This window comes from Podarcis liolepis (genome assembly GCF_965112155.1).
Source record: "Podarcis liolepis genome assembly, chromosome: Z".
In the NCBI taxonomy this organism is placed as follows: Eukaryota; Metazoa; Chordata; class Lepidosauria; order Squamata; family Lacertidae; genus Podarcis; species Podarcis liolepis.
In genome coordinates, this window is record NC_139570.1 from 1,654,031 (window position 1) to 1,678,673 (window position 24,643).

A 24,643-nucleotide genomic window follows, 5' to 3' on the forward strand; every position below is an offset into this window, starting at 1 on the left:
AATACTTTATACATAAGTTTGCAGAATTTGGACAGGGGAGGCATGCAATTCCACGTGCGGAGGCAGCTGGCAATTCCAAATGACTTTCCAGAAAGTGATGTTTAGGAGGGTGGCAAAGGGATGATGGGTCTGAAGAAAAGGGGAACCTTTTAGTCAGTGCTTTTTTTCTAGAAAAATAGGTGCCGGTACTCACCACGATCCTGCCAACCTAGCAGTTCAAAAGCACATCAAAGTGCAAGTAGATAAATAGGTACTGCTCTGGCGGGAAGGTAAACGGTGTTTCCGTGCGCTGCTCTGGTTCTGGTGTTCTGTTGCGCCAGAAGTGGCTTAGTTATGCTGGCCACATGACCTGGAAAAAATGTCTGCGGACAACGCTGGCTTCCTTGGCCAGATGAGCTCCGCAACCCCAGAGTTGTTCGCAACTGGACTTGACTGTCAGGGGTCCTTTACCTTTACTCTCCATGAAGTTGTTACAGTAAGTGTCACATTTTTTAACAACAACAACAAAGTGCCGGTACTGCTTACCCTTGAGTACCCCCCCCCCAAAAAAAGCATGACATTTAGTGCATTTGCAACCTCATTGTACCAGTACGGTTGTGTTCGCGCTTGGCAGATAACCAAGGTTGGTTTCTGCTGTCCTTTTCTGACAATCTGACAGCATCCTTTGTGTGTCATGCCTCCAAAGCAGATATTGTTGGAATGAATCAAAGCTGCTTTTTGATGCCTGCTTCTCCCCTCTCGCTCACCTTTTTTTACAATCTGCCTGCGTTAGCCATTCAGGCACAGGTTGTCACATCATGAAGGATTATTAGTCATCTCTTGCACTGCTGACGAGTCCCTGTGGGTCACTGAGCACTGATGTCTCACTTTCAAACAACTCGAGGCAAGGAAGAGCTATTCTGCAGACAATGTTAATCCCGTTTCTGAAACCTACCTTACCAAGTTCTGCCCCAGAAAGTGCTTGCAGCAGTTGGTCTTAACTCATAATGTATTAAACTTTTCATGTCTGGATCACAGGATTTTTGGGGGTTGTTGTTGTTTTGAATACACCTGTTCTTACATTGGATGCACACCACTCTGAAGCTGAAAATGTATACAAAAACTTGTCAGCAGGCTCCTTTCATAACACACAGGCCTCTTTTGTGACACAGCATTAGGCTCCATTTGCAGTACAGTGGTACCTCTGTATGCGAACAGGATCCGTTCCAGAGCCCTGTTTGCATCCTGAAGCGAACGCAACTTCAGTTGTCGCGATTCACCACTTCCACGCATGTGTGTGACGTCATTTTGAGCGCCCGCGCATGCGCGAGCAGCAAAACCCAGAAGTAACGCGCTCCGTTACTTTCGGGTCGTTGCAGCGCGCAACCCGAAAATACTTATCCCGAAGCTACTTCAACCTGAGATATGACTGTATACATTTAAAGCAGCCTCATACCACTTTAAGCAGTCATGGCTTTGCCCAAAGGATCCTGGGAACTGAAGTCTGTTACAGGTGCTGAGAGTTTTTGGGAGGACCCCTATTCCCATCACAGAGCTAAAATTCCCGGAGTCTCCTAGGAAGGAAGATTGATTGTGAAACCACTTCAGGAATTGTAGCTCTGTGAGGGGAACAGAGGCCTCTAACAATTGTCAGCACCCTTAGCAAACTACACTTCCCAGGAGTCTTCAGGAGCCCAGCTATCACAGCTAGTGTTCATTCATATGCTCTTATCTTTAAAAAATAAAAAGGGGGTGCTGGCATGAGCTGTGGTGGCTTACTGGCAACTGTGGAATGCTCTTCCCAGGGAGGCTCAGCGGGTGCCTTCATTGCATATCTTTGAGCACCAGGCGAAAACATTATACATAACTCTCCAACATTTCTCCAATGAAAATAGGGACATGCTGTTTAATAAGAATAAGAATATTTATCCCCTGCCCATCTGGCTGGGTTTTCCCAGCCACTGTGGATGGCTTCCAGCATACATAAAACATTCAGTATTTAAAAACTTCCCTATACAGGACTGCCTTCAGATGTCTTCTAAAGTTTGTATAGTTATTTATCTCCTCCAACATTTCTCTAATGAAAAAAAAAAAAGGTTTGGGGCTCCTTTTTTTGGCTTTTTACAGCATTTTTCTTTTAAAAATCGCCCTGGTTGCCATATGTCCGGGTTTCACCAGACATTTTTTTACTGATTCGGCAAAAATCTGACTGGATGCCATTTGACCGTCCATACGTATGGCAGCCCTAGAAGGCTTCTCTAAATCAGGGACATCCCTGGAAAATAGGGACACTAGGAGGGTCTCGGTCTCTCTCTCTCTCTCTCTCTCTCTCTCTCTCTCTCTCTCTCTCTCTGTGTGCCAAATGTGCCTTCTGCCTATCTTTCATTATATCACATTACATGTATCACATTGCAGCAATCTGGGCAGCCTTCCCCGCCCGGAGCCCTTCACTCAAAGACCAGCCACCCCCTTGCAACATTTGCCCCCCACCAGGCTCCTGGGTCCGGAAGGGGTGCAGGGAAGCAGCCTTGATGCTTCGAGATCAGGAACGGGGGCCCCTGTGAATGCTGAATGAAGTCATGCTAATATATTTCTTGAAGCACGGAAGCATGGAAAGAAGGGGGTGGGCTTCATTCAACAGCAGAATATCTGCTTTGCATGCAGAAGGCACCAGGTAGCGGCAGGTGGTGGAAAGACTGGTCAGATCTGACAGGCACAATTCCAGCCTAAATGGAAAGTGCGCATCCATTCCCCACATTCAGCCTGGTAAGCGGCAACTGGCTTGATGCAGGAAGATGGGCAATGATACCTCAACTGTGAAGGACTGATCATTGCTTATTTTAGCTCGTTCCTGCTAATGGTTTGTCAGGAAGCGCCATCCCCTGTATGCATCACGACTTTTATGGTATGTATTAATTTCACATCAAAATTAGACGACCTCTGATTCCCACAAGGAATTAGTAGTCAATGTGTAGGGCTCCTCCCTCCTTGCTTTATGTGTCTTAATTTTTAAAGTAAATATATCATAGTTAAAGCAAAAACAAGTGGATTGAATATACTCATCCCCCCCCCCTTCAGATTGCTTGAAACACTGGAATGGAAATACATAGCCTTTTGCAAACTGAACATTTCACAACACAGCTCCTTCAAATGACACATTTATTCTGGGTAGGAGTGGAACTCAAATGGAATCAAATCAACTTGATGGGTTCCATGCCTTGGATACTTTTTTGGGGGGAGTAGGAGAGGTTAGCAATATGCCCTTCATCTTGGCTCACTTTCAAAATATATGTTGGAAAAGTATGAGGAGATATAATAGGAGTACAGTCTCTCTCCCCACCAAATGAACCACCAGCCTTCTGGTGGACAACCAGATGTGCTGACCCACGGTGCCACCTGTAATGGAAAGGTGGCATAAAATGAACTACATTGCAGGGGGTTGGACTAGATGACCGCTAGGGGTCCCTTCCAACTCTATAATGGCAGTAATGATGTCCTACCAGTAGGCTTCTATTAAGCACCTGCATGGCCTCTGCGATAAATGGGACTAGATAGGCCTTTGGTCTGATCCAGCAACCAGGCTTTCCTTATGTTCTTATTAGCCCTGATTAATAGAACCTCCATATCCAGAGGCAGTGTACATCTTAGTGTTGTTACACCCAGCCCTAGTCTCCATTATGCTGGGGACACACTTGTAACTATTGCCCTCATGGTTTGCTTTTGGGCTTCCTGGTAGCATCTAGTTGGCCTGACCCAGCAAGCAAATGCTTTTAAAAGCTCTCTCTGTTCTTAACCCACACGTTTTCAATTCTGAATTTTAAACCTTGAGACCTTCTGATGAAAGCTGGTGCTGGTGGTGTCAATTTCTTCACCTACTAAGAGAGGCCATTTTCCCCTGCTGAATGTATTCTGGTGTGATCCCTGAGCCTTCAACCCTAGGCTGGTGTTCTTCAGATCACAGCGCCTGCCTCGTCAGGGAAGATGGGAATGGGAGTCCCAGAAACTTATGGAGGGCACCAGGTTGGGAAAAGCCATTGCCAACCCAGAGGGTGGAAACATGGAAGGCAGGCATTATATGTGCGCGTGTGTGACAGAGAGGGAAATAAATGATGGCTCTAGGGAAAGGAGACGGCCTTAGAGGCTCTCAAACTGGACGGGGGGGGGAGGCCGGAGAAAGCTGCGTGGAAGAGCGACAGTGCCCAGGTCTCCCCAGGACGTGTGAATCTTTCAGCGGCGCCTCTTCCTAGGAGCGACAGGGAGAAACCGCGCCAGCAACCAGGAGAGCGAGGCGCGTCTTTGGAGTGGAGGGTCGGGCCACCAAGCCGGTCTCTGTTCCTGCCGGGGTCGGCGCTGCGCTCGGGGTGGGTCCGGCTGCCTTTCCGAGGAGGAGGCAAGCGAGGCGCGGGCGCTCCGGCAGAAAAGACAAAGGCTTCTTCTGAGTGGAGAGGCCGCTCCTGAGGCGGGGACTGCAGCCGTCGAGGGGCGGGCCGGGGGCGGGCGCTGGAGCCGCAGCGGGCAGGCAGAGCGACGGCGTCGGCGGCAGGAGAAGGTGGAGGGAGCTGTTCTCGCGCACCGGTATGGAGGCAGCGGCGAGAAGGAGGACGGCGGCGGCGGCGACGCTGGCGGGGCGGTGACCGGGGCCGTCGGGCGGCGGCGATGCGCCCGCCCCGGCCATGGAGGAGCGCTGGCACCGGGGGCTGGCGGCGCTGGTGATGCTGCTGCTCTTCGGGGGACTGGTGCTGCAGTACGTGTGCCCGGGTAGCGAGTGCCAGCTGCGGCAGCGCCTGGCCGAGGCCGCACCGTCCGCCCTGCTGGCGCGCCAGGCCGGCCAGGGAGGGGACCCTTACCGGGCGGAGGACGAGAGCCCTCCGCGCTTCGTGCCGCGCCTGAACTTCTCGGAAGCCGACCTGCTGCGCCGCGTGGACTTCCAGATCGCTGGCGACGATCTGATCGTTTTCCTGCACATCCAGAAGACGGGCGGCACCACCTTCGGGCGCCACCTGGTGCGCAACATCCAGCTGGAGCAACCTTGCGAGTGCAAGGCCGGGCAGAAAAAGTGCACCTGCCTCCGGCCGGGCAAGCGAGAGACCTGGCTCTTCTCCCGCTTCTCCACTGGCTGGAGCTGCGGGCTCCACGCCGACTGGACCGAGCTGACCAACTGCGTCCCGGCCGTGGTGGACAGCAAAAAGGACGCCAAGCTGCGCCCCACCAGGTGAGACACAGGCGGGACGGGGGACAAAGCAGGGAGATCCCTACGGATGGAGCGGGCCCATCTGGGGTGGCCGGCGCGTCACCTTACTACGTTCAGAACAACACCCCCCTGGATCAGGCCCACGCCCCTTCTGGTTCAGCAGCCCAGCCGGCCCTGATGGGAAGAAGACGCTGGGCTAAATGGGCACTTGGCCTTATCTGGTGTCCCATAAGGACCAGAGCTCTCCATGGATATAAAGTGAGTGGAGGATGGCAGGCCTCAATCCTGTGCATGTTTACTCTAAAGGAAACCAGGCTCGTCTTCCCATGAGAACCTCACAAGAGCCAGCTGAATCAGGCCAACGGCTCATCTGGTTCAACATTCCCTGTGGGGACACTGTGAGAACAGGATACTGGGCTATAGGGGCCAATGGCCTGATCCAAGAGGCTCTTATTATGTTCTTATGGGAATAAGACCCTGGTTTACATTGCAGTAAACATGCACAGAATTGAGGCCTGCTATCCTCCACTCTCCTTATCTCCAGGGAGAGCCCTTGTGATCTTCCTGTTGCCCAGTTTTTGAGTAAAAACCCTGAAGAGTCCAACTTGGTCTCACAATCCCAAGCACACCTGATTTGGGGGGAAATAGTTCCCTTGGTTCCAGTGGAACCTTCCAGGAGATGCCTGCCTGGAAAGAATTCCCAATCAACATTTCTTTTTGAGGAAACTAGGTTAAGATCTGGTGTTCTAGCACTGGCTTCTTAAAAATACACTGGGATCTAGATTTCCTCTTGGTTTCATCCCATCCTTTGCAAACAGAAAACTCCTTGCCTCTAAAAAAAACCCTATGGAGGGTTAATACATCTCCCCTCGCCTCATTTCTCCTTTCTGGAGAGAGAATCTTTCGCTCCATAGAACATGTAATCTCTCCAACCCTTTCAATTCTCACTCCAGTGTTCTAGCACAGTAATAAAAGCATTCCAATATTTCCCAGGTATCCTTCCCCCTTCCGGACATTATGATCTGGCAATTCCTCCAGCCCTCCCCCATTGCCCATTCAAGAGCAATTTTATAGTAATCTGTTACCATCTCTGCAGATTACAGCTGTCCAGTTTGCGCTTGGGAACCTTAAAGATCCTCTCCTTTTTTTGCTCTGTTCTTCCACCCTCTGCAATTAGCAGGAACCATGAATGCAGGTTATTCAAGTGTATCACGGGTTTTTGTTTTGTTTTGAAGTTGATTTCATTTATTTGGGTAAGCAAAGTCCTCTGCCTTTCCCCGAAATGCATCCTTTATTGCCCATTGGCTAGTACTTAAGACTGAGCTAACAATGAAAACAATACCCAACTATTTAGGGTGCCTTCCAGATGTTCCTGGACTCCAAATCCCATCAGCATGGCTGGGATTGATGGGGGCTGTTGTCCAAAATAGCTGCAGGGCTCCATGCTGGAGAAAACTGATTTAGCAAGTGGTGGTACTTATCTCTTGATTTTAGGCCTGTTCACACAAGAGATACTAGATCTCAGGCATGTTATTGGAATCCCAACTCCTATGATCCCCAGCCAGCATGGATGATGGAATTTGTAGGCCAACAACGTCTGAAGGTCCACAGGTTCCCCATTGTTCAGTGAGATGATGTTACCAAGCAGGCTCAAAGCCCCAGACACCTAAGGGATTACTGGGCCTTATCTTCACAGCCTTATCTTTTCTGCTGTAAGCTCACTGCCCTTCCTCTGAGCCAGTTCTGCCCTCCCACCCAGCTAGATATCTTGCTTTCGGTCCTGTGTCCAAAATAGCATTTTGTAAACAGTGCTGTCTAGCACAAGGATGGTTGAATGTGTCATAAAAATTGTGTGAGGGTGTGTGTGTGAGAGACAGATGAACAGCCCTTTCAGAGTCAAGGTGCTCTTGCAGCTTCTCTATGTGCTTTCTCCATCTGTTGATGCTGGTTGTGTCTGAGGAAGGTAGACTCTGCTGAGCCGTACAAGACCTCTCAATGGCTTTGAAAGTTCATGCTGCACTTCTTTGCTCCAGGGACTGCATTTTTCCATGCCCACCCACCTCCCTACAGCCAGTGGGAGCACCACATCTAGCGCCTAGCATGTTTGGGATCAAGTAGGGGCAGTAAGGGAAGGGAGGCCCACACCTTCCTTTGTAAAACATGAAATATGCAGAGTTAATTCTTTTCACTTACTGCCACAGGTGTTTTTTATTTCTCATTGAGTTTCAGCTTTATTTGCGTCCCCTAATTTCTTCTTTTTCTCAGCCCAACTACAAACATTGCACCTGGAAGGACATGAGCAGCTGCTGCTTGTTAATCCAGGAGCCTTGTCCATCTCAGGAACTGAGATAATGATTTGCTTGGTATTTGCAATTCAAAAACAGAACCCCTGTTTAGCATACAAAAGACCTATTTTAAATAGTTTAAACAACTCTGGGGCTGTCAACTAATCCAATTTCTGGAGACTGATGGGATAAACTTTCCTGAGGTTCAGGGGTCTCTCCCAGTAATTGAATTTTATGTCTCTGCGTTCTTTGTTCCAGGGTCCTTTGCATTGGTTGCCTGTTTGTGCTTTTGCATGACTGGTCTTGTTCACTGATATAAAATATATTCTAGTTTTTTGACTGGAGACCCAGGAAGAGAGCTGTAGCAAGAGATTGTCTGGGGTATATCCTGAGTTGCTCTGAAGTGTGAAATGCCTTGGGATCACAAGCACAACATGCACAGATCAGCTGTGAACCAAGGAAACCACTGAGTCCCAGATACTCAGAGACTTGAGCTGCATATGAATTTGGGACAAGCAAATACAGTACAGAGCTTCTTTGTGTGTGCAGTGGGGGGGGGGAGGCACAAAGGAGGGAAGGGTGTGTGGGTGTGTGATACAGGGCTAAGAGGCACAGCAGAGATCCATCCTAAAATGGCTATTTGGAACAAAGGGATGTGCAGGCTGTGTGGCTTATCTTCAGCAGAGCATTCAGTAAAGCTTGTGGTTCACCCAAGTCGCGTGGCTTACGGGCAGCTTTGTTTGTGACAGCTGTGGAAGGAAGGCCTGTGGTTTGTGGATAAATCCAGGAGACGATCTCTGCTGCCTTTTGGGGGAATCCTAGTTGATTTCAGTCACATACAAATAGGACCAAGTTCTTCTGCAAAAAAAAATGGTTTCTTTTCAGAAACCTATCTCAAAAACAGCTACTCTGTGGCTTTTCTCTCCATCTCTCTCTCTCTGTGTTCAAATCTTTCCTTATTTCTTTTAGGTCTCTAATCAGACCTGAAAGCCGCTGTGTTGATAAAGCCACTGAGGTGCGCTTATGAGCAGAGTTCTGATTTTTGAGAATCATCTGCGAATTTAGTATATTTTAAATCTTTGCTCTAAGAAGCAAGGTGACTTCTCACTCCTGAATTGGGTTTGGGTTTAAGTTTGGCATCTTCTGGTACTTGAAATTTCTAAATATATGCAGTCATTAAAAATGAAAAGAAAAGCCTGAACTGCGATGATAAGCACTGTTGCTGATAAGGGCATTTGTTCCCATTCCACACAGCGCCTTGGATGCTTTTAAAAAAATACTTGATTGCAGTAATTAACAATTTGATTTTTAAAAAGCATATACAACTGTGATTATCCTGGTATAGGGTAAACATGAGGTGGTTCTGTGGCTGCCAGACACATTTCCTTAATATTCATTCTGTTGCATTCTATCTGAACCATCAGGTCTAAGCACAGATTTATGTGAAACCGGTTGTGTGTTGTCTTTCTCAAATTTCTTTCCCACCAGTTAACGCCACACTGCCATCTATGGTGAAGGCTCAAAATCATTACCCTTCTGCCTACAGTGGTTCCCCGCAAGACGAATGCCCCGCAAGACGAAAAACTCGCTAGACGAAAGGGTTTTGCAGTTTTTGAGCAGCTTCGCAAGACGAATTTCCCTATGGGCTTGCTTCGCAAGACGAAAATGTCTTGCAAGTTTGTTTCCTTTTTCTTAACACCGTTAATACAGTTGCGACTTGACTTCGAGGAGCAACTCATAGAACGTGGTGTGGTAGCCTTTTTTGAGGTTTTTGGTGATTTTTGAAGCTTTTCCAAAACTTTTCCAACACCGTGCTTCGCAAGACGAAAAATTCGCTAGACGAAAAAAACTCGCCGAACGAATTAATTTCGTCTTGCGAGGCACCACTGTATCTTCATTCCAAGATGAGACCCCAGGCTTGTTTGTCTCCCCCATCCTTTCCTTTGTCTCTCTGTGCGCCTTTTGGAATTCCATTCCTTTCTCTCCTTGCAGAGCTGCATGCATCTGAAAATCCCTTTAGAAAGAAAGAATCTTAACTGTGCTCATTCAAGACCCTGGATCCTTCTTTTATTCCATCCATGTGCTTGGTAGACTTTTATAGGCGAGGCTCCAGGCTTGTTGAACTGTTCCAACCTCCTTGCCCTTACCCCAAGCCTGACTCTTTGTAAGACAGAGAGAGATCCAGTTTGGGAATCTGGGTGGCCAAGCCATCTTGTGGATCAGCAAATGTAAGGTTGGGGATGCGTCTACTGTAAAATAGGGAGGGTTTGCAATGTTGAACTCTTTCAAAACCACGTCTAATCCTAAGGCTAGTTGGTTTTCTTTCCGCCTTCTGCCCTTATTTCCATGTGAAGCAGGCCAGAGATCAGATGGGGGGGGGTCCTGTTACTCCATAGGAGAAGACCCCAGGCTCAGCCTGTTTCATTCATTCATTCATAATTGTATTTGTATGTCACTTTTCCACAAAAAAGAATCATGCTCAAAGCAGTTTGCAGCAAAGGAAGCAGGAAAGCATCTCAAAATCAACCATTGCAAGAAAAAATTCACAATAACATAATAAAATGACTACATAACCCAACATTCCAGTGCTATAAATATAACAAGATTACATTAACATTACATTAAACCTCCTGGCTTGTCGATTTAACCTGGGCCCTAGAGATGCCCCTTCCGTGGTGTTGCTCACGGTCCTTCTCCTGCAGTGACCTCTCCCTGATGTGGCTCCTGTCTCCAGTTAACAGTCTCAGGTATCTGGTGTAGGGGGAAGCCCTTCTCTGCCTGTGACCCTGGAGGGCTGCTGCAAGTGAGAGCAGACCAGGAGTAGGGAACTTCCAGCCCCCTTGGGACCCAGTTTGGCCCACCAGGCCATTTCCCTGCAATCATGGCCATCCAGCCATCAGCTGACATCACATGGTGGCATCAGCTGATGGGCTTGGAGGACAGAGTTTAATCCTGCATTGGCAGCACCACTCTGTTCCCAGCAGGATTTAATCTGTGCTCATCAGCCTGCCTGTGTCTGCATGCACATGCCAGTAACGGCCAGAGGCAAAAAGTGGGTGGAGCAAAAGATGTGACCTGGAGGCAGACACAGGTACACCCACCACCTCCATCAGGACAAATAAGTGGCGTCATCAGAGCTCAAGGACACATTCCAGCCAGGCATAAGCACATGTGGGGGGCGGGGTGTGAAGCAGGAGCAGTGAGCGGCATGGCCTGGGGAGAGGGCTGTGAGCCAGATACAGAGGGCTGCAAGCCATATTTGGCCCCCAGCCCCAAGGTTTCCCACTCCTGCTTTACGCCTTTAACAATAATCCAGCATCCCCACCCCCACCCCGCCCTGTCCCCATGGCTGCTTAGTTTAATATCTAGCCAGATAAAGAGTTCTGGAGAACTAGGGACCTTGCAACATTTTGGTTGGCCAGGTATCACCCTTTTGTGAATTTTGGATTTTTTTCTTTATGTGCTGACTTTTGCTTTTCTTGTAGAATCCCTCTTCCCCCCACCCAAAAACAACAACCCCAAAACAGTTTTAATGTCTCTGTACTCATCCTTTTTAATAAAATAATTGCATAGCCCTCTTACGAGCTGCAGTGATAGCCTCCTCCCCTGGAAATAATGTCTTCTTGATGAGCAATTATTGTGATTGCAGTTTGTGTGTGCTAAAAAAGGAAAGCTGGGTGTGAACATCATTCTCTTCCCTCCTCCTCCTCACACCTGTTAGATGAACTTGTGCTCCGTTTCTTTTGTGCTGTCAGTCTAACAGCCACCAGCTGGTGAGGGATTAGCCAAAGTTCTTTCTGCTGAGATCAGGCAGAGATAAAGCACAAAAGAGCTACAGCCTTGGGCCTCCCTTTCAACAGATCTTCCAGGTACCATACCATACCTGCATTCTCATGTTAGTTGCTAGCTTTTCCCTGACATTCTTTCTAAAGGATGCTTTCCTCAGCCTAGTGCTTTCCTGATCTTTTGGAGTACAACTCCCATCAGCCCTAGCCAGCTCACTTGCTGATGGACATTATAGTCTAAAACTTCTGGAGAGCACCAGGATGGGGAAGGCTGTTCTAAAGCTACAATCCTAGGCACTGAGAGTAAGACCTGTTTGACACAATGGGGTAGACTTGCTTCTGCCTGCAAGGCAAGTGCTCTGCCTCTGAGTTTTTATACTAATGGGACTTCCCTTTTTATACTAGTGGGGATACAGTGAAGAGTCAATGAGTGGCTAGGAGCAGAGTGAGCCAATCACCCATCTAGCCTGACATTCTCTTCTCATGGTGGCCAACTATATGCCCCCATGGGAAACCTTCAAGCAAGGCTTGAGCATAAGAGCCCTCTTCCCTCCTGCCATTTCCAGCAACTGTATTCAGAAGCATTGCCGGCCTTTTTTCAGCCAGAACTCACCAGATCTAAGTTCTGGCACCTCTCGGGTGGGTGACATTGCTTTTCTAAGAAAATGAGGGAGGTGTCCACCTCTGGCACCTCTTTTTCTAGAAAAATAGCACTGAGCATGGCCATCATGGCTAGTAGCTGTTGATAGCCTTATCCTCCACAAATCTGCCTAATTCTCTTCTAAATCCATCCAAGCTGGTGGGCACCATTGCCTCTCGTGGGAATCAGTTCCATAGTTTAACTATGCTGCATGAAACTCTGTCCCGAATCTTCCATCATTCAGATTCGTTGGGTGTCCCCAAGTTCTAGTGCCACAACAGACAAAGACAAACATGCACCATTTTATAAACTTGCTTGTTCTCCAAATGAAAACTCCAAATGCTGCCACCTTTCCTCTTGGGGGATTTGCTGCACCCCCTTATTCATTTTGGTTGCCTTTTTCTGAACCTACAATGTCCTTTTTGAGGTGAGGTTGCCAGAACTGCTCACAGTATCCCAAATGCAGGTTGCACAATTGATTTGTATGGCAGCATTACACTAGCAGTGATGAATTTCTGTGAATATTTTGGTTCCCTTGTGGTTTCCAAAAGGAAGTGAAGCATTGACCCCAATTCGTTTTCACTGACACTCCTCCCCCAATCCCTGAAAACAAAGGGGTTCCTACTTTGGAACAGCTTCTACAACTAGGGTGTCAGGGTACATGAGCCAGGCTACAGAGCCAGTGTGGTGTAGGAGTTAAGAGCGGTAGTCTCATAATCTGGGGAACCGGGTTCGCGTCTCCGCTCCTCCACATGCAGCTGCTGGGTGACCTTGGGCCAGTCACACTTCTCTGAAGTCTCTCAGCCCCACTCACCTCACAGAGTGTTTGTTGTGGGGGAGGAAGGGAAAGGAGAATGTCAGCTGCTTTGGGACTCCTTAAAGGGAGTGAAAGGCGGGATATCAAATCCAAACTCTTCTTCTTCTTCTTCTACATGGCAGAAACCCAAGCAGTGTTAGCCTGGGAATTTCCATCTCCTTTGAAACAGTCCTGTGTCTGGATGTCTTAATCCCAAATTAGCACCTGTCAGTTCATTATGGGAGACTGGATTAGGGAGAAAATGTTACTTTCCTGGGTCATTTGATTGACTCATAGACACCACAGAGCTCCTGGCGAGGAAAGCAGAAAACAATATCCAGGAACAAAAACAAAAAATCCGAACACCTGGGCAAGAGAGTCTGAAGGAATTGAGAGCCTTCCCAGCCTCAGCTAATTATTATGGAAAGCATCTACCTAACTTGTCTGTAGCAATAAATCCAGGGTCCATGTTGTAAAGAAGAGAAAAACGAAGCAACAGGGACCTCTGGAGATACTCGCAGTGGTGTTTGAGGCAGGAGTGCATAACAAGCTATATTGGAGGCTTTCCAGAAACCATTGACTCTTGCAACTGTCCCTGTGGTTTAAATTGAGTTTTCCTTTAAAAACCAAACACGCACAACTCCGTTATCCCTGGCTCTCTAGCAGTCAGGGGTGGTGAACCGATGACCCTCCAGCTGTTGCTGGATTTGCTCCAAGCGGCAGGGCCAGTAGTCAGGGCTGATGAAAGTAGCAGTGAAGCTACATCTGGAGAGCCATGAATTTTCCCACCCTGTTCTAGGTTAGGGATTCCTAATCTGGGCCATGCCTCTTTTGAATATAATGGACCACTTTGCCCCTTACGAGGAAACACCCTGGAAGGATGCTAGGAGGTATATCTGGAATATTTATTGGCTGCTTTTGTTGTTTAGTAGTGTCCGACTCTTCGTGACCCCATGGACCAGAGCACGCCAGGCACTCGTGTCTTCCACTGCCTCCCGCAGTTTGGTCAGACTCATGTTTGTGGCTTCGAGAACACTGTCCCACCATCTCGTCCTCTGTCGTCCCCTTCTCCTTGTGCCCTCCATCTTTCCCAACATCAGGGTCTTTTCCAGGGAGTCTTCTCTTCTCATGAGGGGGCCAAAGTATTGGATCTGTCCTTCCAGTGAGCTTATTGGCTGATACAAACAAGTTAATGACAGAGTTAGTGGCCAAGTTCCTCTTTTCTGCTTAAATGTCTCATAAGGGGGTACACTCACTCTTAATTGCCATTTGTATTTCATGTTCCTCCCCCCTCTGGTATCATATTGTGCTTTAAGAATAAAAATGTGATCATTAAAACATACTCTTACTTAGTTTTGTTTTAATGGACCTGTGACTCTATAATATATGATTGATTATAGTCCTTGGGCCACTGGTGGTTCATGGGCTTAATTCAGGTGGCCCAGGGTAGGCGGCCCAGTGGTAGGAACTCGAATAAATAAGCTAGGCTCCAAATGGCTCCTTAAACCAGGGTTACAGTTGCCAAAACAGAATGCCTTGTTGCCATTTTGGGACTGGATGGCTCAAAATTTGTATTTTTCCATAGGACCTTTTGGTTCCTGAAATTCATTCTGATTGTGCAGATAAAATATAACACAGAGAATTCTATAGGATGTGCTGCTAGTGTGTAAAAACAGTCAAGATCGAAGGATGCCCAGGCAGGCACTTCCAGATGGTGGAGACATTTGGCGCCCAGGCATCTTTACTTGGTCACAAGTGGCTGAAATTTGCACCTGGCAAATTTCAAATACTGGGCATGCCCACATTAACTATATTGATTTTTAATTGTATTTTTGTTCCTTCTTTTATATTTTTTATTTTATTGCATTGTATTACACTTTTAATTCAGTGGAATGCAAATTGCAATACAATAAAATAAAATACTCTAAAATAACCAGTGAAGGTGCAATTAAAAATCACACAGCCTTTAGCATAGTGCATTATGTTTGCTACAACATGCAGGAAAATCATTAAGCAGTCCGCCAAGTTGGTTAATTTTCAAGACCTCCCAGATGCCATTGCTGTGGTCATGTGTCTGCCTCTGGAATTGTAGCTGGATTTTAAATGAATACTCAGCAGTCAGTCATAATCTCCTGGACTTCCTTTTTTGACAGTAGTGAAGGGGTGTGTGCATGTAATAGCTTTTAAAAGCTACTTCAGTTGCCATGGGTGTTTTCTCATCCTGGAGGTAGATGCCATTTTAATAGACCTTTCCCATCGATAACGCACATGAGTCCTGTGGAGAGGTGAGTGTGACGAAGGGGGAAGAGACAGAAGACTCGAAATGACAGTAAAGCAAAGAAATGAGCAGCAGTCAGAAATCATATCTCTGCCGGGACATAACTCAAGCTTTTGCTTTGGAATATTCTGCAGTCCCCAGTAGACGTCATACCAGTGCTGTCTGCATAAGTGACTTGTGCAATTAGGGAGAAGTTCATTCATGCTGAGTCAGACCCAGTGGTCAGTCTGGCTCCATATCGTCCGCACTGACTGGTAGCAGCTTCTCCAGGATTTCAGGCAAGGAGTCTCCCACAGCCGTACTTGGAGACTCCAGGGATGGAACCTGGGAGCTTCTGCATGCAGAGCTAAGGCCATTCCAGTGAATCTACTCTGAGGATGACTTAGCTAGATACAACCTCCTGGACACTCACCCACATAAAGCATAAAGCCCATGTATATGAATACTCTCAAAGTCCAGTCACTTTGCTTATTTTGGGTTGCTTGGTAGAAACTGAGCCAACAGTGTGACGCGGCAGCTAAAAAAGCCCATGCAATTCTGGGCTGCATCAATAGGAGTATAGCATCTAGATCAAGGGAAGTAATAGTGCCACTGTATTCTGCTCTGGTCAGACCTCACCTGGAGTACTGTGTCCAGTTCTGGGCACCACAGTTCAAGAAGGACACTGACAAACTGGAATGTGTCCAGAGGAGGGCAACCAAAATGGTCAAAGGTCTGGAAACGATGCCTTATGAGGAACGGCTAAGGGAGCTGGGCATGTTTAGCCTGGAGAAGAGGAGGTTAAGGGGTGATATGATAGCCATGTTCAAATATAGAAAAGGATGTCACATAGAGGAGGGAGAAAGGTTGTTTTCTGCTGCTCCAGAGAAGCGGACACGGAGCAATGGATCCAAACTACAAGAAAGAAGATTCCACCTAAACATTAGGAAGAACTTCCTGACAGTAAGAGCTGTTTGACAGTGGAATTTGCTGCCAAGGAGTGTGGTGGAGTCTCCTACTTTGGAGGTCTTTAAGCAGAGGCTTGACAACCATATGTCAGGAGTGCTCTGATGGTGTTTCCTGCTTGGCAGGGGGTTGGACTCGATGGCCCTTGTGGTCTCTTCCAACTCTATGATTCTATGATTCTATGATTCTAAATGCATTCACCAGTGAAGAGTCAACAGTGATAAAGTGGACAGGCCAGCACTTATGTGCAGGAATTCACAAGATGGCAAATACATATCTAAAACCACAAATAAAACCTTAAAACATCAGCGTTTAGAACTGTTGACATTGTACCACGAACACTCTAAGTTTGTCTCCTGGTAGAGAACTAAATGAATAAAAACTCAACCAATATTCAGGCAAGACAATACCCTTTTTAAATTGACTTTACTGCAGTAAAGGACAGCCCCATACAGTGATGGGAACTGTAATAGTCACAGGGTTTGCACAGCTGTTACTATATGCCTTCTCACAAACAGCAGAAGTCCTATTTGTTACATAATTACTGCCATGTTGTCCATTACACATCAGCAGTGACATAACATTATCAGAAACTCGTCAAGTTAACCGTTTAAGTTGGCCAGTACAATAAACTAACCTTTGATCAGGACAGTAAACAGAAGGAGATTGCATAAAAAGTTAATCTTTAAAGCTAATTGGACAGATTCTCCACCCTCCCTATCTCTGATCTGTATGGAAGGAGCATCTCTTTGAGATTCGTGGAGGTCATTCTGCCTCTTCTGTAACTATGTTCAAGCTAATACAGATTTTTCGAAGCAGAATATTTGGGTGCAATTGAACACATTTCCATCACAGTGTGAGCAGACCAGGAAACTATGGTTAGCTTGGGAACAATCTGTGGTTTGCTATCGTGATGTGCTTCAATGTTGCTAAGTGTGGTTTCTTGGTTTGCTTCAATTCGGAAACTACTGTTATAGGAAGACTTACTGACAATCTCATCTCCCTGAATGTGAAAGAAGCAACAAGGGGATCAGCAATCTTGGACCTGATCTTCACTAAAAGGGAAGGACAGTAGTAGCAGAAATCTTGGTAGGAAGTGACCACATCCTCCAGGGGTTCATTATGCAGAGGAAAGGAAAAGCCAAGTGTAATTGGACACGCACTCTGGACTTTAGGAAAGCCAATTTCAAAGAAGCGTAAGGAAATGCTGGGTGTGATCCTGCGGTTAGAAATACTTAAAGAGAAGGGAATTCACGGTGGATGGGAGTTTTTGAAAGGTGAGATACTGAAGGCAGAACTACAAACAATTACAACAAGAAAGAAAAGTAGGAGTCACCTAAAGAAACTGGTGTGGTTGGCTGCATAAGGAGTGTTTAGATGGCCTGAGATTTAAAAGGGGGTTGTATAAGAAATGGGGCAAATCATGAAGGAAGCGTTTAAACGAGTAGCCAACACTTGCAGGGAGAAGGTCAGGCAGGCTAAAATTCAGTATGACCTCAGACATGAATTCAGACCTCCAGGGCCTAATGAGCTGCACCCAGGGGTACTCAAGGAATTTGCGGGTGTAATCTCAGAGCCTCTGCCGATAAGCTTTGAGAATTCTTGGAGTGCAGGGGAACTGGAGGTGGGAAAATGTTTTTCTCATTTTCTGAAATGAGGAAAAGAAGACACAAATACCTGAAAGGCTGTCACGTGAAAGATGGAGCAAATGACAAGAAATGAGATTCCAACTGAGCATCAGGAAGAACTTTCCAATAGTGGGAACTGTTCGAAAAAGGAACAGAATGTGGTGGACTCACCTTAATTGGCTGTAGCTGCAATTCCTGCATTGCAGGGGGTTGCAGTACATGACCTTGTGCTCCCTACCAATTCTACGGTTCTGCTATATGCCGGTCCTTATGCCAAGATCCGATACTCTGAATATCACCGGTGACAGTCCCACAAGAAAGAATGTCGCATGTTTAAAATGATATGTATTTAAGATTCATGGTGTTGGTGGAACTTCAGTATGTGTGCTGGATTGGGGCCATGTTTTCTCCTTTTCCAGGTTCTGATTGCTGAGTTAATTATTTAGTGACACCTTTTTAAAGCAGCTCCGTGATGTTGGTGAAAAAGTCCTAAATGTTTTGTATCTGTATACAGCTCTGAAAGTGTTGGTTTATAGGAAGATACATAGCTGACTGCTCCAAGCTAGCACAAATTATTCATTATGTTTCATTTCATCCAATCTGTCATTTGTGCCAGTCCTTGTTTAGCAGAGGATGATTTCCACGCATAAGCAAAGCTTTCCGGTGCTCAGTAAAAGCAGTTTTTCTGTACATCAAGCAACAATCTCTGCCTTTCTGGGATATTATAAATTTTAAAATGGTACTATAAATGATTGCTTGCAATGCTGTTGAATGCATCTAAGCTTCTGGGGGAGATTCATATTTATAACTTGTGATCTGTTCTGAACTTGGCAGTATGTTATATTGAATTATCAAATGTAGGGGAGAATAATGGGTGAGTTTTAGGAAATGAAATATACATAGGTGGAGGTGTCATGAAGTTTTGCTGTGTAGGTTTTGCCTCTGTGCTGCATTAGCTGAGGTTAATTTGCTCTTTATTCATTTAAATCAGAATTGTTGGGAATCATGTTTGCCACTGATGTAAATGGGCACCAGAGGAAGGTATTAGTAGACTTGATTGCTTTTTAAATTTGACTACCAGAGGTGCTCTGGTATGCTGACGAGAATTGCTCTGTTTCTCGCAAATGGCACAGCGCCTAATGAATCACTTCAATGTACTTTCGTGAAAGAAAGCTGAGCAATTTAAATGTGCAGTGCCTTGATTTACATCAAATGGATGAGGCCTCTGTGTGCCATCCCTTGCATTAATTCTAGTTTCTCCAGCAACTATAATAATAAAGGCAGTGCTTCAGCACAGCACCCACTCAAATTAACTCATGTAGATCGCTGCAGCTTTTCATGGAAATGGTGAAGTTAACATGCTGTGGAGAAGACTCCATCTGTATCTGAAACTCTCTCTTTTAAAAGAAGTAGCATGTTGGATGCGTGGGGGGTTGGGGGTGTTTGCAGGAAGTTGTGTGCAAATAGTGGGTGTCTGGTGTGCCACGCCCTTTGAGAACCACTGGTCCAGCCAGTCTCAGTTGTGGTTTGCAACCAGTTTTGGATGGCTGTTCCCTCCTCCTACAGGACCAATTCTGCAGGTTCCCCTGGGTTACCTGCAGAGGTGGCAGAGACTGCCTTTTATCCGCTGAGGTTGGTACACCAACAAAGACCCTATCTAGGGAGGGCAGCCCTAGCCTCTGTTACCTTTGCACTAGACTAGTGACCACCAAGGATAACTGAAGTCCTTAGGCTACTGTAAGGCACTTTGTGAGGGGCTGCCTTTGCAGATGGTTTAGTCGCTTCCTGTTGTGCAAAATGTGAACACCCAGGTGTTAGCTGGGTGTTAGGCATGCACAGCACCAATTTTATGCCAGTTGTAATAGTTTCCAGTGCACTTCTGGAACCCGTCTAAAGTTCCAGAAGTGTTTGCTACCTAAATCAAGGGCAAGGAACCCTGTGACCCTGCAATTGTTGGATTCCCACTCCCATCAGCCTCAGCTATTGTGGCCAGTGATCAGGGATGATGGGAATTGTGGTCTAACCCCTTCTGGAGGGCAACATGCCCGCCCACCCCCACAACACTAAATAGTTTTGAGGCAGGCTATCTGAAGGAGTTCCACTGGCCATATGAACCTGCCCATGCTCTGAGATCAGCTTTGGAGGCTGTGCTCCTGCACCTGCCATCAAGGCAGAGCCTTTTGGGTAGTGGGGCCTTCCTCCAAGTAATATGGTTTCAGGAGAGGTTAAAGGGGCATTTTAGATTCCTAAATCTTTTTATTCATTTAGAAAATGTAGATCACTCAAATGAAAAAGTTTTGCAAGCAGCGTAAACATAATATTGAAGATGCTGTTGTTTAGTCATTTAGTTGTGTCCGACTCTTCATGACCCCATGGACCAGAGTACAGTCCATAGGTTTACTATTGGAGATAGTAAACAGCTAAAGCCCACAATCCATTAAAAACTACACACAGGCATATATAAACAATCTTCATTAAAAACAAATATAAAATCAACAAAACTTTTAAAGCAGACACAGGTGACAAATATATAAATTATATAATTGCAACCCAAATCCCAATTGTTTTGAGTAGTGTTTTAAAAAATAATATATGGTGCTACCAGAAGTTGCTTTAAATGGATTTTAAGTAATCTATATTGGCGTATTGCTGGCCTGTATATTGTGTTGGACTTACTTTTAAACATTTGGTTTTTCTTCTTGAAAATGCGAATTTATATGCAAGGTTATTTTCTGGAGCCTCTTGTGAGGAGTTCACCTTAAAATGCAATCAATAAGAATTCAGCTATAAATAACTAACTTCCTTAAATAAAACAAGTTTCTATCTTGCAAAAATGAGCTTGGTGCCCGGTTCTCTGAAGGATTCCTTGGTCCCCAGATTCAGAGAATGGGCTTTCTTGAGTTTTCTCTTGAGGGTCTCCCACTCATCACCACTCGCTCCCAGCTGAGGATTGCAATAGGAAATGGCTTCCTTGAAGCTGCTCTTTACCTTGCCAGCCTATTTCTCCATCTAGTCCAACACTGACTGGTGGCCTGTCCCCAGTGTCAGGGGCAGGGAAGGGTCTTTCCCATCAGCTGCTACTCTTGAAGTGGAGATGCTGGAGGCTGAACAGAGGAAACTGCCTTATACAGACCATTAGTCCATCTAGGTCGGTATCATAGAATCATAGAGTTGGAAGAGACCACAAGGGCCATTGAGTCCAACCCCCTGCCAAGCAGGAAACACCACCAGAGCACTCCTGACATATGGTTGTCAAGCCTCTGCTTAAAGACCTCCAAAGTAGGAGACTCCACCACACTCCTTGGCAGCAAATTCCACTGTCAAACAGCTCTTACTGTCAGGAAGTTCTTCCTAATGTTTAGGTGGAATCTTCTTTCTTGTAGTTTGGATCCATTGCTCCGTGTCTGCTTCTCTGGAGCAGCAGAAAACAACCTTTCTCCCTCCTCTATGTGACATCCTTTTATATATTTGAACATGGCTATCATATCACCCCTTAACCTCCTCTTCTCCAGGCTAAACATGCCCAGCTCCCTTAGCCGTTCCTCATAAGGCATCGTTTCCAGGCCTTTGACCATTTTGGTTGCCCTCCTCTGGACACGTTCCAGTTTGTCAGTGTCCTTCTTGAACTGTGGTGCCCAGAACTGGACACAGTACTCCAGGTGAGGTCTGACCAGAGCAGAATACAGTGGCACTATTACTTCCCTTGATCTAGATGCTATACTCTTATTGATGCAGCCCAGAATTGCATTGGCTTTTTTAGCTGCCGCGTCACACTGTTGCCTCATGTCAAGTTTGTGGTCAACCAAGACTCCTAGATCCTTTTCACATGTACTGCTCTCAAGCCAGGTGTCCCCCATCTTGTATTTGTGCCTCTCATTTTTTTTGCCCAAGTGCAATACTTTACATTTCTCCCTGTTAAAATTCATCTTGTTTGTTTTGGCCCAGTTCTCTAATCTGTCAAGGTTGTTTTGAAGTGTGATCCTGTCCTCTGGGGTGTTAGCCACCCCTCCCAGTTTGGTGTCATCTGCAAATTTGATCAGGATGCCCTTGAGTCCATCATTCAAGTCGTTGATAAAGATGTTGAATAAGACCGGGCCCAAGACAGAACCCTGTGGCACCCCACTAGTCACTCTTCTCCAGGATGAAGAGGAACCATTGATGAGCACCCTTTGGGTTCGGTCAGTCAGCCAGTTACAAATCCACTGAGTGGTAGCATAGTCAAGACCGCATTTTACCAGCTTCTTGACAAGAATATCATGGGGCACCTTGTCAAATGTCTCGCTGAAATCAAGGTAGGCTACATCCACTGCGTTCCCTTCATCTACCAGGCTTGTAATTCTGTCAAAAAACGAGATCAGGTTAGTCTGACATGACTTATTTTTCAGAAATCCATGCTGACTATTGGTGATCACAGCATTCCTTTCTAGATGCTCACAGACTGTTTGCTTAATGATCTGCTCCAGAATCTCCCTGGTATTGATGTCAGACTGACTGGGCGGTAATTATTTGGGTCCTTTCTTTCCCCCCTTTTGAAAATAGGGACAACATTTGCCCTCCTCCAGTCTGCCGGGACTTCGCCTGTTCTCCAGGAATTCTCAAAGATGACTGCTAGTGGTTCTGAGATCACATCTGCCAGTTCTTTTAATACTCTTGGATGCAGTTCATCTGGCCCTGGAGACTTGAATACATCTAAACTAGCCAAGTATTCTTGTACTATCTCCTTAGTTATTCTGGGCTGTGTTTCCTCTGCTGAATCATTTGCTCCAAATTCTTCAAGTCGGGCATTGTTTTCTTTATCGGAGAAGACTGAGGCAAAGAAGGCATTGAGGAGTTCAGCCCTTTCTGTGTCCCCTGTTTGCATTTCACCATCTTCTCCTCTGAGTGACCCCACTGTTTCTTTGTTCTTCCTTTTGCTACGGACATACCCATAAAAGCCTTTTTTGTTGCTTTTAACCTCTCTAGCAAGCCTGAGTTCATTCTGTGCTTTAGCTTTCCTGACTTTGTGTCTACACGTGCTGGCTATTTGTTTGAATTCCTCTTTGGTGGTTTCCCCCCTTTTCCATTTTTTGTACACATCCTTTTTTAATCTTAACTCAGTTGAAAGTTCTTTAGATAGCCACCCTGGCTTCTTTAGGCACCTTCCATGTTTCCGTCTCATTGGTATTGCCTGACGTTGTGCTTTTACTATCTCCCTCTTAACAAACTCCCAGCCATCATGAACTCCCTTTCCTTTTAGTATTACTGTCCATGGGATCTCACCCAGCACTTCCCTAAGTTTTGTGAAGTCGGCTTTCTTAAAGTCAAGAAATTGAGTCCTAGTATGCTTGGCTGCTCCTTTCCGCTGTATAGTAAACTTCAGAAGAGCATGATCACTCGCGCCTAATGATCCTTCCATTTCTACCCCACTAACCAGGTCATCAACATTGGTTAGGACCAGATCTAAAATGGCTGTTCCTCTTGTTGCTTCTCCCACTTTCTGGACAATGAAGTTGTCTGCAAGGCCAGTGAGGAATCTGTTTGACCTTATGCTCTTGGCTGAGTTTGACATCCAACAAATATCCGGGTAATTGAAGTCCCCCATTACTACTATCTCCCTTCCTTTTGCATGCTTGGCCATCTGTTCCAGGAAGGCATCATCTATGTCCTCCGTTTGGCTTGGGGATCTATAGTAAACTCCCACAATGAGGTCTCTGTTACTCTTCTCTCCCTTAATTTTGACCCAAATGCTCTCACTTTGGCTTTGAGGTTCTAAATCTTGGATCTCTTCACAGGTATACACATCCCTGACATATAACGCCACTCCTCCTCCTTTCTTGTCTGGTCTGTTTCTCTGAAATAGATTGTATCCCCCCATTATTAAATTCCAATCGTGGGACTTATCCCACCAGGTTTCAGTGATGCCTATTATGTCATATTTAGTTTGGGCAGTAGCTCTCCAGAGTGTCTGACAGGACCTTCTGCATGCAAAGCAGATGCTCTGCTCACAGCAGTGGGTAAAATAACCCTTTAAAGGTGTATCTGAGCTCCCATCAGTGGGTGGAGCTAATGCTACTGGCTCTTCAGACGTTTTTAAAATCCAAAACATAGCTCCTCAAAGGAAATTGCTGAATTGGGCTTTGGAAATGTGTTTTTGCAAGCATTGCAGCCAGGATTCCCAGAGCACTTGTGGATGATGCGCTGCTCCCTGGGCTAAAGCAAAGGTGTAGCAGGTGGTAGAAGTTCAAAATAATAAGTGATGTTTAAGGTGGAATCAACAGTGGCTTTACAGCGCTGTGTACCAAAACACTGGTCACTTTTCCTTGCTTTGGTTTTTAAAAATGCATTTCTTTTTAGAACTCTTGTCTACAGAAACAAAATTTGTGTTTTGTGTTGTTTCCCCCTATTTGATTCTTCTAGGTATTCTGTGCCAATTGCTCATTGCCTTCTTGTGTTGATGCTCTTCTCACATGTCACACATAGGCAGACATAGGCTGCAACATTTTGCTCAGTTGATCAGTTAGATTAATAGATTATTTTAAACCCTAGAAAGATTTTTGTGATAAGCCAGGGAGCAGGGTTCTCCACTCCTTTAAAATAGTTCAACAACAACAATACTTATGAAAGTTTCAGATGGCAAGTATGGTCTTAGGAGAAGGAACGTCTCCCATGAAGTGATGCCTGTGACTGCTTTGACGTGGTTGTTTTCTTTAAAGAGAACAACCAAATAAGTTTCCAAACCAGAAGCATACAGGGAGTTTTCTGAAGCTGTTTTTCTGCATTATTTATTTGCTTAATAACAAATAGCTCCAGAAAACCCCCAGTATGCTTCTGGTTTGGAAATGGTTGCTTTTACCACATAATTGAAATAATCAACTGAAACTTGTACAAATGAGATTTCTTCAAATCAGCCTTCTCCCCACTCCCATTAATTTTGCCTTTTTGGATCCTGATTGAATCTTTCTTCCCTATTTAGCAACCTATGGACCTCTCTTCTGCTTTTTTAAAAAATAATAACCAGTAGGCAATTATTTTATTTAGACCTTTTTTGTGTTTTGTTAACACAGAACATCTTCCTTTTCTCACTACATATGTGTTTGCATGTGAATTAAGTGAAATTTTAAAAGTGATTGCTGATTA

General features: G+C 45.8%; 1 protein-coding gene and 1 long non-coding RNA gene across 2 annotated transcripts in view; one reads left to right on the plus strand and one right to left on the minus strand.

The window, feature by feature from the left end:
* Positions 1-1,458: 1,458 nt before the first annotated feature.
* LOC310698918 overlaps positions 1,459-24,643 on the minus strand; it is a 262,776-nt gene continuing 239,591 nt past the window's right edge. Inside the window, exon 3 of the long non-coding RNA XR_014521819.1 lies at positions 1,459-1,517. This is a non-coding gene — a long non-coding RNA (uncharacterized lncRNA). The remainder of the gene's footprint in view (positions 1,518-24,643) is intronic.
* Positions 3,981-24,643, plus strand: part of HS6ST2 (heparan sulfate 6-O-sulfotransferase 2) — a 185,785-nt gene continuing 165,122 nt past the window's right edge. The window contains exon 1 of the mRNA XM_083486527.1: positions 3,981-5,191. Coding sequence (XP_083342653.1) covers positions 4,653-5,191 — 539 coding nt within the window. The 5' untranslated portion in view covers positions 3,981-4,652. The remainder of the gene's footprint in view (positions 5,192-24,643) is intronic.